This window comes from Mustelus asterias, chromosome 24 (assembly GCF_964213995.1).
Source record: "Mustelus asterias chromosome 24, sMusAst1.hap1.1, whole genome shotgun sequence".
NCBI lineage: Eukaryota > Metazoa > Chordata > Chondrichthyes > Carcharhiniformes > Triakidae > Mustelus > Mustelus asterias.
Window position 1 is genome coordinate 43,331,065 of NC_135824.1, and position 17,656 is coordinate 43,348,720.

At 42.1% G+C, this 17,656-nt stretch overlaps 1 protein-coding gene across 6 annotated transcripts in view; it reads left to right on the top strand.

Moving 5' to 3' along the window:
- The window catches only part of LOC144511344 (mitogen-activated protein kinase-binding protein 1-like), a 129,544-nt gene that overhangs the window by 28,722 nt on the left and 83,166 nt on the right, over window positions 1-17,656 (top strand). For all 6 annotated transcript variants that reach the window (XM_078241625.1, XM_078241627.1, XM_078241628.1 and 3 more), the window contains exons 2-3: window positions 593-684; window positions 14,870-14,932. In XM_078241625.1, coding sequence (XP_078097751.1) covers window positions 593-684; window positions 14,870-14,932 — 155 coding nt within the window. The remainder of the gene's footprint in view (window positions 1-592; window positions 685-14,869; window positions 14,933-17,656) is intronic.

A 17,656-nucleotide genomic window follows, 5' to 3' on the forward strand; every position in this document is an offset into this window, starting at 1 on the left:
CTTTGCTGTAGAATCTTTGCTGTCGTAAGCAGTGATCTCAATTTCTAGACCTATAAACCAATATCCATCTATAAACCAGATGTTGAGAGGTCTGGATAGGGTAGACTTTCAGAGGCTATTTCCAAGGGCTGAAATGGTTGCTACGAGAGGACACAGGTTTAAGGTGCTGGGGGGTAGGTACAGAGGAGATGTCAGGGGTAAGTTTTTCACTCAGAGGGTGGTGGGTGAGTGGAATCGGCTGACGTCGGTGGTGGTGGAGGCAAACTCGTTGGGGTCTTTTAAGAGACTTCTGGATGAGTACATGGGATTTAATGGGATTGAGGGCTATAGATAGGCCTAGAGGTGGGGATGTGATCGGCGCAACTTGTGGGCCGAAGGGCCTGTTTGTGCTGTGGCTTTCTATGTTCTATGTTCTAATAGTTTTGATTTTGTGCAATCTTGGAGTTTGGATGGGGAAGGGTTGGTAGAGAAAAAACTTCTGGTCATGAATGAATTGCAGTTCAATTCAATTATCCTTCTTGGGTTTTTCTTTTGGGCTTTGAATAACCATTAGCTGACTCCTTGAGTGCCATTTAATTGTTTCTCTTTTCAGATTACTCTGGACAAAGTCATTGGAATTACAGCTTCCAGCAGCAGTAGTTTAGCCTGTGATTTAACCACAGGACTAGTGGCATATCCAGCAGGGTAAGTGACATTAAGCAACCCCAGATATTGTGGGATTCATATCTAAGAAACAGTTGACACAGCCTTTTGGGTTTAATTGGACCCATTTTAAACTAGTATTTATTGTATAACTCTGTCCTTTTAATTTTATTTTCTACATTTGTTATTTCTATTGCTGTAATATAAAAGCAACTTTGCCACATTAATGGTATAGATTTATATTGGGTAGCTGACGCTATCTTTTAGAAGTTGGTTAGGAAATGCAATTTGATACTATTTTCGCATATAAGAAGCCCCCCCTCCCCCCAACACACACACCGAACTAATACCAAAACACCCAAAGAGGAGTACCTTGCCTTATAATAATTTGTAAAAAGTGTGTGTGAATTGACGTGACAAGCTCTTCAGGAACTTCTAGTGGTTAAATACAAAATAAGACCATAAGACACAGGAGCTGATGGCACCAAGATTGGTGGAGTAGTGGATGAGGTGGAGGGCTGTTATAGGCTGCAAAGAGACATAGATAGGATGCAAAGCTGGGCTGAAAAATGGCAAATGGAGTTTAACCCTGATAAATGTGAGGTGATTCATTTTGGTAGGACTAATTTAAATGTGGATTACAGGGTCAAAGGTAGGGTTCTGAAGACTGGAGGAACAGAGAGATCTTGGGGTCCATATCCACAGATCTCTAAAGGTTGCCACTCAAGTGGATAGAGCTCTATCCACTTGAGTGGCAACCTTTAGAGATCTGTGGATATGGACCCCAAGATCTCTCTGTTCCTCCACAGTCTTCAGAACCCTACCTTTGACCCTGTAATCCACATTTAAATTAGTCCTACCAAAATGAATCACCTCACATTTATCAGGGTTAAACTCCATTTGCCATTTTTCAGCCCAGCTTTGCATCCTATCTATGTCTCTTTGCAGCCTATAACAGCCCTCCACCTCATCCACTACTCCACCAATCTTGGTGGAGTAGTGGATGAGGCCTATAGTGTTAGCTTTTATTAACAGGGGGTTGGAGTTTAAGAGCCGTGGGGTTATGCTGCAACTGTACAGGACCTTGGTGAGACCACATTTGGAATATTGTGTGCAGTTCTGGTCACCTCACTATAAGAAGGATGTGGAAGCGCTGGAAAGAGTGCAGAGGAGATTTACCAGGATGCTGCCTGGTTTGGAGGGTAGGTCTTATGAGGAAAGGTTGAGGGAGCTAGGGCTGTTCTCTCTGGAGCGGAGGAGGCTGAGGGGAGACTTAATAGAGGTTTATAAAATGGTGAAGGGGATAGATAGAGTGAACGTTCAAAGACTATTTCCTCGGGTGGATGGAGCTATTACAAGGGGGCATAACTATAGGGTTCGTGCTGGGAGATACAGGAAGGATACCAGAGGTAAGTTCTTTATGCAGAGAGTGGTTGGGGTGTGGAATGGACTGCCTGCAGTGATAGTGGAGTCAGACACTTTAGGAACATTGAAGCGGTTATTGGATAGGCACATGGAGCACACCAGGATGATAGGGAGTGGGATAGCTTGATCTTGGTTTCAGATAAAGCTCGGCACAACATCGTGGGCCGAAGGGCCTGTTCTGTGCTGTACTGTTCTATGTTCTATCTATGAGCAGAATTAGGCCATTTGGCCCATCGAGTCTGCTCCGCCATTCAATCATGGCTAAAATTTTCCTCATCCCCATTCTCCTGCCTTTTCCCCATACCCCTGATCCCCTTATTAATCAAGAATCAATCTATCTCTGTCTTTAAGATACTCAATGACCTGGCCTCCACAGCCTTCTGCGGCAAAGAGTTCCACAGATTTGCCACTCTCTGAAGGAATTCCTTCCCATCTGTTTTAAAGGATCGTCCCTTTAGTCTGAGGTTGTGCCCTCTGGTTCTAGTTTTTCCTACAATTGGAAACATCCTCTCCACGTCCACTCTATCCAGGCTTCGCAGTATCCTGTAAGTTTCAATAAGATCCCCCCTCATCCTTCTAAACTCTAGCGAGTACTGACCCAGAGTCTTCAATCGTTCCTCATACAACTAGCTCTTCATTCCAGGGATCATTTTTGTGAACCTCCTCTTGGACCCTTTCCAAGGCCAACGCATCCTTCCTTAGATACGGGGTCCAAAACTGCTCACAATACTCCAAATGGGGTCTGACCAGAGCCTTATACAGCCTAAGAAGTGCATCCCTGCTCTTGTATTCTAGCCCTCTCGACATGAATGCTAACATTGCATTTGCCTTCCTAACTGCTGACTGAACCTGCACGTTAACCTTGAACAGTGACTTCCAAGTCCCTTTGTGTTTCTGATTTCCTAAGCATTTTCCCATTTGGAAAATAGTCTATGCCTCCATTCCTCCTTCCAAAGTGCTTAATCTCTCTTTTCCATATTGTATTCCATCTGCCACTTCTTTGCCCACTCTCCTAACCTATCCAAGTCTTTCTGCAGCCCCCCCCGCTTCCTCAATACTACCTGTCCCTCTATCTATCTTTGTATCATCTACAAACTTAGCAACAGTGCCTTCAGTTCCTCCTTCCAAATCGTTTATATATATTTATATATTGTGAAAAGTTGTGGTCCCAACTTAAAAAAAAAGACAATCCTTGCTGAAATTCTGAAACATGATGGAGATGCACGCCTGTGTGACCTCCCCCCTTATTTGGGAAGAAGAGTGCACACAAGGAGATCTTGGGCCCTGTAATTGTGACTATATTCAAGAAGAGAGATGAGCCTGATTGTGATAACCACAGAAGTGTCTCTACTGCCTGCCACAGCAAAGATCGTTGCAAGGAATCTCCTTGACCACCTATCCCCAACTGCCCAGTGGCCAAGGAATTTCTTCAGCGTCACGGTGAGTTTTTTGCCCATTGAGAGGTTCAGACATGATCACTTTGTGGCAAATTCAAGAAATGAGCAAGGAACAGCACCAACTACATGGTGTTTTTCAACCTCTTTAAAGCCTTTTCACTCTGTCAACCGAAGGATTGTGGAGTGCCCTGCTCATATTTGGCTGCCGTCATAAATTTGTCAGTGTCCACCTCCGTGATGACACTTCCCAACGCGTTTTGCTGAAAACTGGGATGAAAAAGTTGCCATTGTACCAAGTCTCTTCTCGCTTTTTCCTGACTGTAAAACTATACTGTACCTCACATCCAGCAAATTGCCCATAGCTTGGAGATAATCCTCAGAACAGACAGGAAACTATGAAACCTACTGAGGTATACAGACCCATGAAGCTAGGAGATTACATCAGGGTACATGCTGATCCAGTTCATGTTTAAAGTACTGGAACCAAATGCCTTTACCCTTGTTAAACTAACCGGGAAGTTATAAAAGAGGTTCCTGTAATGTAGTCAGCTAGGAAAGTTAGGTTGGATTCGGCTGTGGTTCATACTTGATTGGCGGCACGGTAGCACAGTGGTTAGCACTGCTGCTTCACAGCTCCAGGGTCCCGGGTTCGATTCCCAGCTCGGGTCACTGTCTGTGTGGAGTTTGCACATTCTCCTCGTGTCTGCGTGGGTTTCCTCTGGGTGCTCCGGTTTCCTCCCACAGTCCAAAGATGTGCGGATTAGGTTGATTGGCCAGGTTAAAAATTGCCCCTTAGAGTCTTCGGATGCGTAGGTTAGAGGGATTAGTGGGTAAATATGTGGGGGTAGGGCCTGGGTGGGATTGTGGTCGGTGCAGACTCAATGGGCCGAATGGCCTCCTTCTGCACTGTAGGGTTTCTATGATTTCTTGATTGGTCACCAACAGCCGCAGGCTGAATTTGCATGTAAAGAATTGTCATGGGTAGAAGATATTGCGAGACTCCAATTGCCTAATGGTGAGCATCAAAAACTGCTTTGTCAGTAGGAAGTGACTGTGCTTTGCTAAAAGAATATTTAATGTTAACCAATGCTCCCCTCAATTATCTAACAGATAAGGGGTACATATGGGTTGACGGAGACTATTGAAGTGTGAGAATGCTTATCAAAAAAATTATCTTTTTCTGCATCTTAATATAAAAGTACGATGTTAAATATTTAGATGCATTTATCAAATTCTAAACTGGGTAAATTGCTGCATTTGCTCTTCCTGATCTAATCATGCCTGGCGGGTATGAAATTGTACAGCAGCCTCAGTTTTTAAGCCAGATTGATTTTAAATATTGATAATTGGATAGTGTCTCATTGTAGGGCTTGTATTAGTTCAGAAGTTTCCATAGCAGTATAGAATTCAATTTTTTCTTCCTACTGGAAGATGTAAACAGTGAATTGTTTGGAATATCAATATTGTGCATAGCAGTTTTAAAGAGATTTATGCAATTTGATGTAGTCTGGACTCTGATTTTGGAGAACATTAGGCAATATACACCTTAGTTTTTGAGCAAAGCATTCTATTGGACTTTTTTTAACCTCTGTACATCTTCAGGCTGTAAAGTGGATGAGAGCAAGCTCTGTATCTTGGCTTGAGAATGAATGCAAGAAATTCTAATTTTAGATTTGAACCAAACATTCTAGTTAAAGAGGAGCATGAAGTATTAGATACAATAAGCATTATGAGAGAGGAAGTAATGGAGGGATTGACATCCTTGAATAAATCACCAGGGCTGGATGGATTGTATGTCAGGCTGTTGAAGGAAACCAGGGAAGAAATAGCAGATGCTTGGAGGATCATTTTCCAATTCTCACTAGATACAGGTGAGGTACCAGAGGATTCAGAGGTCTGTGTATGTTGTACCATTATTGAAAAAAAAAGTGAGGGGTGGGCCAAATAATTATAGGCCAGTCAGTCTGACTTTGATAGTGGGAAAATTATTAGAATCAATTTTGAGACAGGATAAACTGTCACTTAAGATTAATTGGGGATAGTGATCAGCATGGTTTTGTTAGGGGTGGGTCATGTATCATAATATCAATGGTTTGAGTCGGCAGAGAAGTGGCAAATGGAATTCAGTATTGGACAAGTGTTGTGAAGTTGGGTAGAGTAGTTGTAGATTGGGAGCTAGGAAGTTAAAAGGTGATGCTTTTTCTGTGCTTGAAGATTTTTTTACAAATTGCAAGTACATCGAGAGGCCAAACTGAAACATTTGTATCGAAAGGCCAAGTAGCTGTTTTACCAGGCTTTTGAATTTAGCCAATCAATTTGAATCGGGCACTTGGATACCAAAAACATAATAAATTTAAATCTGATTGTTTTGATAACCTAGGACCAATCCTATTGTGGGAAATATTGATGATATGGGTATGAAAGAAGGGGGCAGTGGGACAAAAGGTAGAGCAACTGACACCTGTCTCCACTCCCCACTCAACAATCGCTGGCTCTCGTAGCTTCATCTATGTCTTAGAGAGCACCATCTAGATAGCAAAGAAGAAAAGTTCCAGACAGAAGAATCAACAGAGAAAACAGAATATTCCGGAAGAGACGAAACCTGGTTGCAATTTAGAGAGTGACTAAATTCTATTTTGTTAATGAGTGGGAATTGTATTTATTTGAACAGCATACCAGTAGAATCTTGTTTTATTCCGGAGTAGTTAATAGAAGGGATTTATTTGGTTTGTTAATAATTTGCTCAGTTAGATGAATAAATTGTTACATGTTGATTTTAGAATGTGTCAGGGATTTATTTTGTATTTAACCACTAGAAGTTGCTGAAGAACAGGTCGCACCACTTCACACACTTTTTAAAGATTATAGGGCGAGGTACTCCTCTTTGGGATGTTTCGACGTTAGTTCTCAGAGGGGACAATCAACCTCTGCTTTATGACACAAGGTATATAATACAAAAGTAGTGATGTATTGTTGTATAAAACACTGGTTAGGCCATAGCTGGAATTCTGTGTACAGTTCTGATCATCACATTATAGGAAAGACATGATCTCTCTGAAGAGAGTACAGAGGAGACTACAAGTATGTTGCCAGGCTTGAAAATTACAGCTAAGGATAGGTGAGGGTTATTTTCCTCTGTACGGACGAGGCTGAGAGGTGACTAATTGAGGGGCCTGGATAGGGTAGACAGGACAGACCAGTTTTCCCCTAGCTGAGAGGTCAGTTACCAAGGAGCATAGATTTTAAGGTGATTGGTAGAAGGATTCTCCACCCCCTGAACCCCCGAACTTCCTTACTCATCAAACTCTTTATACTGCGAACCAATTGCACACGCTACCTGTGTACTTGACCTCTCATCTATACTACTGAGTTTCAGATGAGTCTGCATAGGAATTAGGAGTGAGAATAGGCAATTCAGCCCTTCAAGCCCACTCCGCCATTCTTTATGATCATGGCGGATCCCCCATCTCATCCTAACTCCCCTTCTCTGCCTTTTCCCCATATACCCTTAATCTCACTTTTGATCAAATATTCATCCATCTCTTTCCTAAAGTCACTGATTTTGCATCCACTGCAGTTTGGGGCAGTGAATTCCTTAGGTTCACAACCTTCTGTGAGAAGTAGCTTCTCCGTATCGCTGACTTGAACCTCCCCCTTACCCTACAACTATGATCTCTTGCCCTAGAAGGGGGAACATTTGGTCAACATTTACTTTATCAATTCCGTTGAGTATTTTATATACCTCAATCAAATCCCCCCTCATTCTTCTGTACTCCAGTAAGTACGAGCCCAAGCTACTCAACTGTTCCTGAAAAGACACATCCTTCAAACCTGGAATCGATCTAATGAACCTCTTCAGAACTGCCTCCGGTGCTACCACATCCTTCCTTGGAGAAAGTGACCAAAACTGAACACACTATTCCAAGTGTGGTCTCACTAATGCCTTGTACAATTGTAATGACACTTCTCTACTTTTATACTGTAGACTCTTTAACCCATTGCAAAAATACTACTATGTGGCAGTTAAAGAACCAGATTAGGCCAGTTACCTAATTTGCTGATCACACCTGCTGCCCAGCAGAGAGCTTTATTTGCTCTGACGAAGTGTCATCCAGACTCAACGTTGGCTTTATTCTCTCCGCAGATGCTGTCAGACCTGATGAGATGTTCCAGCATTTTCTGTTTTTGTTTCGGATTCCAGCATCCACATTATTTTGCTTTTACTTAAATTTAAAAGTCACTTTAAATTAAATGCTAAATTACAGCAAGTGGTACTAGATTTTACAAAATAAATAGATGTTTGTATTGATGTACATCTGAAATTCCTTGCATCAGTACATTTATAATCCCGCTTTTAAATTTGTGCTCTGCTGCACTAATTCCATATACTAATGAAGTGCTCTTGACAAGGCTAGAGTGAGGAAAAAATGAATAGAAAGGAATTAATGTAGAAAATTGTGCCAAAAAAGGGCGATGTTTAGTTTTAATGGGCTGGAAAATAGTTAAAGGTTTACATGACTATTTTCATCTGGCCTGTGTAAGGATTCGGCATTGGCTTTAAATACCCTGTTGTGAAACATGAGCAGAATAATTCAACTTCAGTTAGGAAAATGTTGCCAACAATTTGAAACAAGTGAATTGGTAGCCCAATGTTTCAGCAAAGTCCTTTGCCAAAGTATTAGTAACTAAATTGAAGATTTGTGTAAGAATTTTAGTTTGCTGCTCTAAAATTTTGCCTTGATTTTAAGTGTAGACTTTGTTTTTCAAATGGCAGTAAACTGCCAGTTCCATTGATAAACAGAAATTGCTCGAAATAATCAGCTGACCAGGCAGCATCTGTGGAGAGAGAAACACTCGGGTCATCAACCAGAAATGTTAAATTTATTTCTCTCTCCACTGAGGCTACCTGATCTGCTATCATTTCCGCAATTTTCTGGTTTGGTTTATTTTAGAATCCAGCATCTGCAGTATTTTGGCTTTAGAATCATAGAAACCCTACAGTGCAGAAAGAGGCCATTTGGCCCATTGAGTCTGCACCGACCACAATCCCACCCAGGCCCTACCCCCGTATCCCTACATATTTACCCGCTAATCCCTCTAACCTACGCATCTTGGGACACTAAGGAGCAATTTTAGCATGGCCAATCAACCAGCCTGCACATCTTTGGACTGTGGGAGGAAACCGGAGCACCCGGAGGAAACCCATGCAGACACGGGGAGAATGTGCAAACTCCACACAGACAGTGACCCAAGCCAGGAATCGAACCCAGGTCCCTGGAGCTGTGAAGCAGCAGTGCTAACCATTGTGCTACTGTGCCACCCATGCTTTGTTAGTTTGCAAATGCTATCACTCTAAAGGGTGACTCATATTTGTTCAGAGCTTGTATTCAATCTTGACTGTCTTGCAACCCATTTGTCAAAACTATTTGCCTTCCAACCTCTGCTCTCATTATTTTTCAACTAAGCTCATTTTAGAAGTCTAGTTGTTAGTCTTAACTGTTCAGGAATTAATTTTGATTATTGGTTTTATATAACACACAGCGTTGCAGTTTTAATCTGAAAACATTCTAATATAGTTGAGCTGCAGCTTAATGCCATAACAACTGGATAAACAGGTGTGTCTATTTTGATCATTTCCTGTAATTGAGGAAGTTCAATTTGATTTTTGGTATGTATGCCATTGGACCCAGACATTGGGTGTGACAGAGTTGGTTCCAAAATTAAGTGATGCTGTGAAAAGTCTGCTTGATGTGTGTAACCAAACAACGTCCATTTAATAAATGACTTGCAAATTAATCAAAATTTATTGCACATTTTTTGACCATGTCTTCCTCTTTCCACCCTTCTCTCTCTCTCCTCCCCCCCCCCCCCCCCCCCCCCCCCCCCACCTCCCTCTTCTGAGTGTGTTAACTTCCACTTGGTATGTTTCACGTATGTCCCTGCCATCAACTTGCAGTCTATGTCCAGGCTGTGTGCTCTTGTTTTTGATCTCTCGTGGCGATTTACTAAATATAATTTAGTCATTTGGAGAAATGTCCAAAGATGCTTCCTGTCTACTATACTACTAACTGTCAATTCAACTAGATTCCACAATTGTGGTTTCTTTTGTAATCAATGGTAGGTAAAGTTGCTATAGTCTCTGACTATAGGCTGCCCTCGCCCTCAAAGGTGGGAAGGGAATGGGGTTTGGGGAGTGAGATGGTGGAGGGACCTGGGGTATATGTGCATAGATCATCGAAGGTGCAAGAGGAGAGAGTAATTAAAGCATAGATCATTGAAGGTGGCAAGTCAGGTGAAGAATTAATAAAGCATACAGTATCCTGGGCTTTATAAAAGCACAGTAAGAAGTCTCACAACACCAGGTTAAAGTCCAACAGGTTTATTTGGTAGCAAATACCGTAAGCTTTCGGAGCTTGCTGCTCCTTCGTCAGATGGAGTGGTCTCTGTTCTCCAACAGTGCACAGACACAAATCAAGTTACAGAATACTAATTAAAATGCAAATCTCTACAGCCAGCCAGGTCTTAAAAGGTACAGATAATGTGGTTGGAGGGAACATTAAACACAGGTTAAAGAGATGTGTAGTGTCTCCAGACAGAACAGCTGGTGAGATTATGCAAGACCAGGGGCAAGCTGTGGGGGTTACTGATAATGTGACATAAATCCAACATCCCGGTTTAGGCTGTCCTCGTGTGCGGAACTTGGCTATCAGTTTCTGCTCAGCGACTCTGCGCTGTCGTGTGTCGTGAAGGCCGCCTTGGAGAATGCTTACCTGAAGATCCAAGGCTGAATGCCCGTGACTGCTGCAGTGCTCCCCCACAGGAAGAGAACAGTCTTGCCTGGTGATTGTCGAGCGGTGTTCATTCATCCGTTGTCGTAGCGTCTGCATGGTTTCCCCAATGTACCATGCCTCGGGACATCCTTTCCTGCAGCGTATCAGGTAGACAACGTTGGCCGAGTTGCAAGAGTATGTACCGTGTACCTGGTAGATGGTGTTCTCACGTGAGATGATGGCATCCGTGTCGATGATCCGGCACGTCTTGCAGAGGTTGCTGTGGCAGGGTTGTGTGGTGTCATGGTCACTGTTCTCCTGAAGGCTGGGTAGCTTGCTGCGGACAATGGTCTGTTGAGGTTGCGTGGTTGTTTGAAGGCAAGAAATGGGGGTGTGGGGATGACCTTGGCCTTGGCTTTATAAAAGGAGCATAGAGTTCAAGCACAAGGAGGTTACGCTGAACTTGTACAAGACATGAGTTGGACCTCAGCTGTATACAGTTCTGGTCACCACACAATAGGAAGGATGACTGCAGAAGAGGTTTGCAAGCATGGTTCCAGGGATGAGCAACTTAAGCATGAGGATAGATTGGAGTGTTTGGGACTCTTTTACTTGGAGAGAAGGTCATGTGCAAGGGTATTGGGAAAAGGCAGAAGAATGGTATTTAGTTATAATGTTCATGTGGAAAGAGTGGTGTAAACATAATGGGCCAAATGGCTGCCTCCTGTGCTGTGACATGATTGCTCAATGGCAGGAGTGGAATTTTTGTCTTGTGGGGTTTTGTATTGTACTGATTAGCTGCTTGATTTCATTGTTCATAGATCTAGGAACAAGCAAAAGCAAATCACATTTTGTTGCAGTTTAGTTAATCTATTTTTAAAACTCATCTTGCTTAAGCTTTAAAGCTTTGGTTATCTCGCCCTCTGTCAAACCTAGTGACATGTTGACAGTCCAGGGATTATATATAAACAACTCTGATCTCCTTTCATATTGGTCATGATCAGTTGGAGAATGCGCTTCCATGCAAGTACAGACCTTTTTTAAGGCCACACTCTGTTCAAAGTTGTTTGCTTAGAGCTCAGGACATCGGTTCCTCAGGCCCAACCATTTTCAATGCATTTCTCTTCAATATAAAGTTACAATAGGGAAGTTTGCTGAAGATTTCACAAGTGTTCAAGACAATTCACATTTGACAGGGACTATGTGGAGATGTTTCCTCTTGTGGGAGAATCTAGTACTAAGGGCCATTTTTTAAAAAAAAATTAAGGGATTGCATATTTAGAACAAAAATAATTATTTTTCCTTGGGGATGAGAGTCTTTGGAACTCTCTTCCTCAACAGGTGATGGATTCAGAGTCTTTGAATATTTTTAAGACAAAGATCAACAAGGGAGTGGAAAGTTATCAGGTAGGTGGAGGTTACAATCAGATCAGCCAGGAGCTTGTTGAATGGCGGAGCAGTCTCAAAGTACTGAGTGGCCTACTAATTTGCATGAAAGAGAATCTGACCGTCTTCCCGTGAAACAGTGGTATTACTATCATTACTAACCATGCCACCAACATCCTAAGTTACCATTGATCAGAAATGTAATTTGACCAGCCATATTAATATTGTGACTTCAAGAGCAGGTCTGAGGCTAGAAATTCTACAGCACTTAACTCACTTTCTGATTCCCTAAAGCCTGTGCACCATCTACAAGGCACAAATCAGGAAACTGATGGAATATTCTCCACTTTCCTGGATGAGTGCAGCTTGCACACACTTCAGGACAAAGCAGCCTGGTTAATCACTCCACTCACCACCTTAAACGTTCACTCTCTCTACCACTGGCACACAGACAGCAGTTCCTTCACTGTTGCTGGGTCAAAATCCTGGAGCTTCCACTCTGAGAGCATTGTGGGTGGATCTACACCATAAGTACTGCAGTAGTTCAAGAAGGCCTTGGGCAATTAAGGATGGGTAATCAATGCTGGCCTTGTGGGCATTGCTTGCAAAAACAAATATAAAAACACATTGTCATTTTATGTATTTTTCTTGCCTTGTTTATATATGCAAACTGGGTATCGCACTTTTTCAATGGGTAAAAGCCATATCAACATTTGCATAATAGTTGTAACATCTCTACCCTGTATTTGACCTTGATTGTCAGTAATAAGAAACCAAGACAGCCTGATCTCTTCTTCCAAGCTTTTGCCAAGAACACACTGAAACCCAATAACCTTAAAGCTCCCTTTTCTCTGAGCTGTGATCAACTCTATGGGGAAATCCTGTGATTGTGAAACTAGAAGTCAATATTTACTCGGTGTAATAATTGAGTGAGGGGCAGTTGTCTCAGCTTAAGTTAACAACTGGTAATTTTTATCAGGTGAAAAATCAATTGTCTGCAATCTTCTGTGTGAGTTTCCTCCGGGTGCTCTGGTCAACAGATGAATGAACACCGCTCGACAATCACCAGGCAGGAGTATTCTCTTCCTGTTGGGGAACACTTCCGCAGTCACGGGCATTCAGCCTCTGATCTTCGAGTAAGTGTTCTCCAAGGTGGCCTTCACGACATGCGACAATGCAGAATCGCTGAGCAGAGACTGATAGCCAAGTTCCGCAAACATGAGGATGGCCTCAACTGGGATCTTGGATTCATGTCACACTATCTGTAACCCCCACGACTTGCCTGGGCTTGCAAAATCTCACTAACTGTCCTAGCTGGAGACAATACACATCTCTTTAACCTGTGCTTAACCCTCTCTCCCCTCACATTGTCTGTACCTTTAAGACTTGATTACCTGTAAAGACTCGCATTCCAACCACTATCTTGTAAATTGAGTTTGTGTCTATATACACCCTGTTTGAACACAACTCTTCACTCACCTGGAAAAGGAGCGAGACTCCAAAAGCTTGTGCTACCAAATAAACCTGTTGGACTTTAAGAAGTCTCACAACACCAGGTTACTGTGCCCACACCAGTCCAACGCTGGCATCTCCACATCATTCCCCTCTCACTCCAAAGATGAGTGGGCTAGGTGGATTGGCCATGCTAAATTGCCCTTTAGTGTCAGGGGGACTAGCAGGGCAAATATGTGGAGTTAGGGGATAGGGCCTGGGTGGGATTGGTGTTGATGCAGACTCGATGGGCTGAATGGCCTCCTTTTTTGTAATGTAGGGATTCATGATTCTATTTGAAAAACAGAGCCAATGCACTGGGTAAATGAGTAATATTGTGAAATGAGGAATTGCTTTACTGATAACCGTATGCATCAATTTCCAAAGCAGAATGGCATTATTATAGTTTTGCTGAAGCTCAGGATACTTAAACATACTTTTGTTAGTAATGTGTAAATGAGTAGAATTATATACAATGTAAAAATTAGTATCCTCCACCATTTCTGCCAACTCCAACATCATGATGCCACCATGAAATACATCATCCTCTCATACTCCGTCAGCATTCCGCAGGGACCGCTCTCTTTGTGACACCCTGGTCCACTCCTCCATCACCTCAACTTCTCATCCCCTTCCCATAGCACCTTCCCTTGCAACAGCAAAAGGTGCAACACCTACCTTTACCTGCTTCCTCCTCATTGTTCAAGGCACCGAACACCTTCCTTTCAGGTGAAGCAACATTTCACTTGCACCCCCTTCAATTTGGTCTACTGTTCTCTGTTCCCAATGTGGTCTCTGTACATTGAACTCACCATCCGCCTGTGCATGCTGCAATGCTCCAATGAAGCCCAACGCAAATCAGAGGAACAGCACCTCACCTTTTGAATGGGCATGTTACATCCTTTGGACTCAACAACTTTCTCCTCCATCTTGACTCTTTTTTTATATTCCGAGTGACACAATGGTTAGCATTACTGCCTCAGTGCCAGGGACCCAGGTTCAATACCAGCCTTGGGCGACTCAGTGTAGAATTTCTCCGTGTCTGCATGAGTTTCCTTCAGATGCTCTGATTTCCTCCTACAGTCCAAAGATTGTGGATTGGCCATGCTAAATTGCCCAAAGATGTGTAGGTTAGGTAGGCAGTGTTAGGAGGGATGGGCTGGGTGAAATGCAGAGAGTTGGTGCCGACTCGATGGGCTGAATGGCCACTTTCTGCACTATAGGGATTCTATGAAACATTTTTTTTGTCCCAGTGCAAATAACCCTCTCCCCTCTGGGCCATTTGTCATTGGTTCTTAAGTTTTGCTTTCATTGAGCAGTGACCTTTACTCTTCCATCAACAAATTCTTACCATTATGTAACGACTAGCGCTGTTTGCCATTAATACCACCTCTGTCTCGCAACCTACACAATATTTTAATCTTTCCCAGCTCTCTCCAATCATTGAGCTGCTCTGTTCCAACTACTCTCTCTCTTCCCCCCCCCCCCCCCATGCAACACATTTCTCCCTCTAACTCTAAACAGGAGTCATGCAGACCGAAACTGTTAATTCTAATTTCTCCACAAATGCTGCCAGAACTGCTCAGTTTTTCCAGCATTTTCTGTATTTTGTTTCGGATTCCAGCATCCCACTGGATTTTGCTTTAATAAACACTTGTAGTTGTTTTTGATGGCTCAGTAGTTACAATACTAAGTTGATATATTTGTCTTTTTGTCTGTAACACAAAATCTTGTTCTCTTTTTTTTCTGTTTTAAAAGGTGTGTGGTGGTGTTATGTAACCCCAAAAAAAATAAACAGACTCACATACTCAATGCTTCCAGGTAAGAGAGAATTAATCCAAACATCTATTGTGGAATAATCCAATTGTGTTTACATGAAAGCAACATTAATTTGGAGCACAATGTGCTGCCTTAAATCCTTGTATGAAAGGATATAGGAATAGTTGAAATGTGAAAAGTAGAATATTACACTGGTGATGCTTCTGTTTCTTGTGTGATCTTTGGGACCTCCCTGATTGTAGGTATGCAAGTATGTCTAGTATATATCCTGAGTAATCATGGTTGCCTCATGCTTAATTACCTTTAGAAAAATAGGTTTTCAGTAGATTGATCCCCTGTTGCCTTCCTGTGAATTAACATTGCTAGCAGCTGGGAAAGATGCTGCATGGCCGTACACTGTCCAATAGATAGGATCAACATGGATGAATCTGTTTTTTTAACTTTAATTTATTAAGCCTTTTTTGTCCACCTCATTGCATTGTTTTTTGTTTGGGAGTGCATTCTCAAATGTAGTGTTATTCTGTGACACTCAATTTATTTCCACTTTGTACTGCAACATAAAATTTGTGTTTTTTCAAATTAAGGGAATGAGTGTTTAATATCATGGAAATTTCCCCCAATTAAGCTTCAGCCTGTTGTCATTAAAGTAAGAAACTAAATGTCATTATTACAAGTCTATTTCTGACTATATAGTGTAGAGTTTTTTTGCCATTGTCAGTGTTTGAAGCTTATACCCTCTGAATACGGTGTTGCCACATACACCTTTTTTGGTTTAATATGTTTTTTAGCCCATATAAACCTAAGTATCAAATCTCAGCAATATTACTTGAGAATAACATTTCAGAGTGGGTGGCACAGTGGTTAACACTGCTGTCTCTCAGTGACCTGGGTTGAATTCCAGCCTCGGGTGACTGTGTGGAGTTTGCACATTCTCCCAGTGTCTGTGTGGGTTTCCTCTGGGTGCTCCAGTTTCCTCCCATAGTCCAAAGGTGTGGAGTTTAGGTGGATTGGCCATGCTAAATTGTCCCTTGGTGTCAAGGGGATTAGCAGGGTAAATGCATGGGATATCATGGATAGGACCTGGGTGGGATTGTTGTTGGTGCAGGCTTGATGGTCCGAATGACAACCTCCTGCATTGTAGGAATTCTATGATTTGAAGTGCTGTTGTAAAGTGTTTCCCACTATATCTGTATATTTGTATTTTACTGCCAAGGAGGGGTAGGAGTTCTGATGCTTTACTCTGTGCCCTATCTGTAAAAAAAAAAAATACAAATTATCCTTCTGGTCTCCAACCTTCTGTAATCCAATTGTCTATCTAACTGAAGTTGCTGACTCTCCTGATAGGGCATTGTACAAGGGTGCTCACATAGCTTGGTCAAGGTGCCAAAGCATTGTAGTGGGCATTGTAAAACTAAATGGTAAAAGACTGGCCATGCCTTCTCGTCAGATGACCATGTATCAGTACGTACTTTGCATTGGTCACGAATTGTAATCGGGTACCAGAAAACTTAAAACCAATGCAAATCTAGGCATGCTACTTTCAATTATGATTCTCCAACTGGGATGAGCACAAGCAAAAAAAATTGAACTTGTGTGATTCAATGCAGTATCATATTGCACACTCGGGGCAGACTTTTGTCAGTGGTGTACCATACCAGTTTGTATAACCAGAAGTATGCACCACTTTCTCTTTCATGATTGCAAAGTGCTGGTGGTATGCATGGGAGATGCTTGTGATTCCATGGCAGGGGATGCTTTTCAGTTGTGAAACGTGTTGTCAGCTGACGATGCCGTTCCCGGTGTGCTATAAAACAGCCTCCTGGTCAAGCAGGGTGGCTTTTGCCTCGTGGCCAGAACTTGCCTGCTTAACTCCATTGTCATTAACAGAAGACTTATTGAAAGCACAGCGTTCAGCAAGGAAAATCACTGACCTCAGACACAACCACACAAAGCTGACTGGTGTACACTACCTTTAAACAAACATGAACCATTTACCAGGAGATTCTTGTGCACTGCTGACTTCATCTTGAAGGTAGACCTTTATTTTAATAAGTTTTACCTGGAATGACCATTCATGGACATTCAAATGTGTTCCAGGTATACACCATATATGCCATACACCAGTGTGAGGCCTGACATGCTGCAAACACACTGTTGATTTTGTCTCTGCGTCTCAACTTGCCATCAAGAAATTCAAATTTTGAATCTAGCCTAATTCAGTCAACCTACATGCCATTTTTCCTGCCTTTGTGGGCTCAAGGGGTGTTTTGTTGACGTTTGAGGATGGTTTGTTACAGAATTGAAAGTTCTATTTTAAAATGTTTTGTGGTTTTTGGGTGTGTATCAAAAAGTATTCTGAACCTTAGGAATTTTTTGCAGTGTTTGAGTGTGTATCAGAAAGTATTGTCAACCTTGGAATCCAATTTTAAAGATATTGAAATTATGAAAAATTGGGCTCAAGTCTTTTTAGTCTGTTCCCATTTAACTACAGTAAGAAGTTTAACAACACCAGGTTAAAGTCCAACAGGTTTATTTGGTAGCAAAAGCCACACAAGCTTTCGGAGCTCTAAGCCCCTTCAACTACAAGCCCATTTAACTACACAGGTTAAAGCTGACCACCCCATGATTTTTGTTTTAAGTTGTATTTTCATCTGTTAAGTATAACCCTTTCTGGTTGAATCGCACTGAATTACAGATGTTCCATTGTAGAGGTTGCCCAGCAACAAACTAGGCCTGTTTTAACAATGTGACTTAATAGCTGATTTT